Here is a 1,301-nt window from a genome sequence, read left to right as displayed (position 1 = left end):
GGCCGCACTTCCTCCAAGACAGATTTGTTCATTCTTCTGGTAGTCCATGGTATTTTTAGCATTCTTTGCTAACACCACAGTTCAAATGCATCCATTCTTCTTTTGTCTGCCTTATGCATTGTCCAGTTTTCACATTCATATGAGGATCTTGAAAATACCATGCTTGGCTCAGGTGTACTTTAGTCTTCAAAATGACATCTTTACTGTTTAACACTTTAAGGAAGTCTTTGGCAGCAGATTTGCCCAGTGCAATATGTCGTTTGATCTCCTGACTGACCAGTCTCATTAAGTGTCTCCATATGCCATGCACTGTGCTAGGTATTGGGAATAAAAAGGTAAAGAAGGCACACTTGGCCTCCTCCTTAGCCATCTGAGAGTTTACTAGGGAGTCAGATAAAAGAGCAGCCAATTGTGAGCCATAGAAGGGGTCACAGGGGATGTGCAGGGTGTTAGGGAGCCCGCAGCAGGGCATCTCACTCAGGCTGCCTGGTAGACAGTGGAGTAGTGACATGTGACTTTTTTTTCCCTTTGCATTTTCCAGGTGAAATATGCAGAGGAGTATGAACAGCAGAGAGGGAAGGGCAGTTTTCCTGCTATGATCACACCAGCCTATCAGATAGCCAAGCGAGCCAATGAGCTGGCGAGTGATGTAAGTGTTCATGGTAATGTTGTCATGTTAGAGGAGGAGACAAGAACTTAGCTGGGCCTGGAGGGCCCAACTTCCTGTAGCTTTGCATGTATCCTGGAGCCAGGAAGTAATGTATCTTCATGGTTTTCCATCGGTTTTTACCATGCCAATGATTGTCTAAGGGCCCAAGCAGAAGCGGACCTGGCACAGAGCAGTCCATCATGCATTCAGTTTTGCTCTTCTGGCCTCTCTACATAGAAGGCTAAATTCATGGGCTTGTCCTTTCCCTTCAAATAGGTGAGATACCATCAACAATACCAAAAAGAAATGAAGGGAATGGCCGGTCCTGCTGTCGGGGCTGAGGGCACGTTTACAAAGGAATATGTAGACCAGTATGGCCAGGTATGTGATAAAATGACTTCCTGGCAAGTCATTTCAACGGTAAGTTCTGTTTGATGCCCCCAAGCCTGTAACACAGTCTTTGACCTTTGAATCGGAAGTTGGGCTGTCGTTCATCTCTGCCCTGTTTACAAAAGGTAGATTTCCAAGCCAGTAAATCATGGACAGACAATGGCACAGGGCTCAACTTAACCTATTTAGGAAAACAGACTCCAAGCACTTTTTAAAAATATAGGATCTATGGAAATATGGTGGATATTCCAAGAATACAGTG

At 44.9% G+C, this 1,301-nt stretch overlaps 1 protein-coding gene across 1 annotated transcript in view; it reads left to right on the top strand.

Annotated features, from left to right (window-relative positions):
• Positions 1-1,301, top strand: part of LOC103197659 (nebulin related anchoring protein) — a 91,911-nt gene that overhangs the window by 17,399 nt on the left and 73,211 nt on the right. Inside the window, exons 8-9 of the mRNA XM_007941608.2 lie at positions 542-649; positions 926-1,030. Coding sequence (XP_007939799.1) covers positions 542-649; positions 926-1,030 — 213 coding nt within the window. The remainder of the gene's footprint in view (positions 1-541; positions 650-925; positions 1,031-1,301) is intronic.

The sequence above is a fragment of the Orycteropus afer genome, unplaced genomic scaffold, assembly GCF_000298275.1.
Source record: "Orycteropus afer afer isolate SDZICR_OR568_19922 unplaced genomic scaffold, OryAfe1.0 scaffold00082, whole genome shotgun sequence".
Classification (NCBI taxonomy): domain Eukaryota; kingdom Metazoa; phylum Chordata; class Mammalia; order Tubulidentata; family Orycteropodidae; genus Orycteropus; species Orycteropus afer.
Note: the sequence above shows the minus strand (reverse complement) of the source record. Positions and strands in the feature narration are given on the sequence as shown.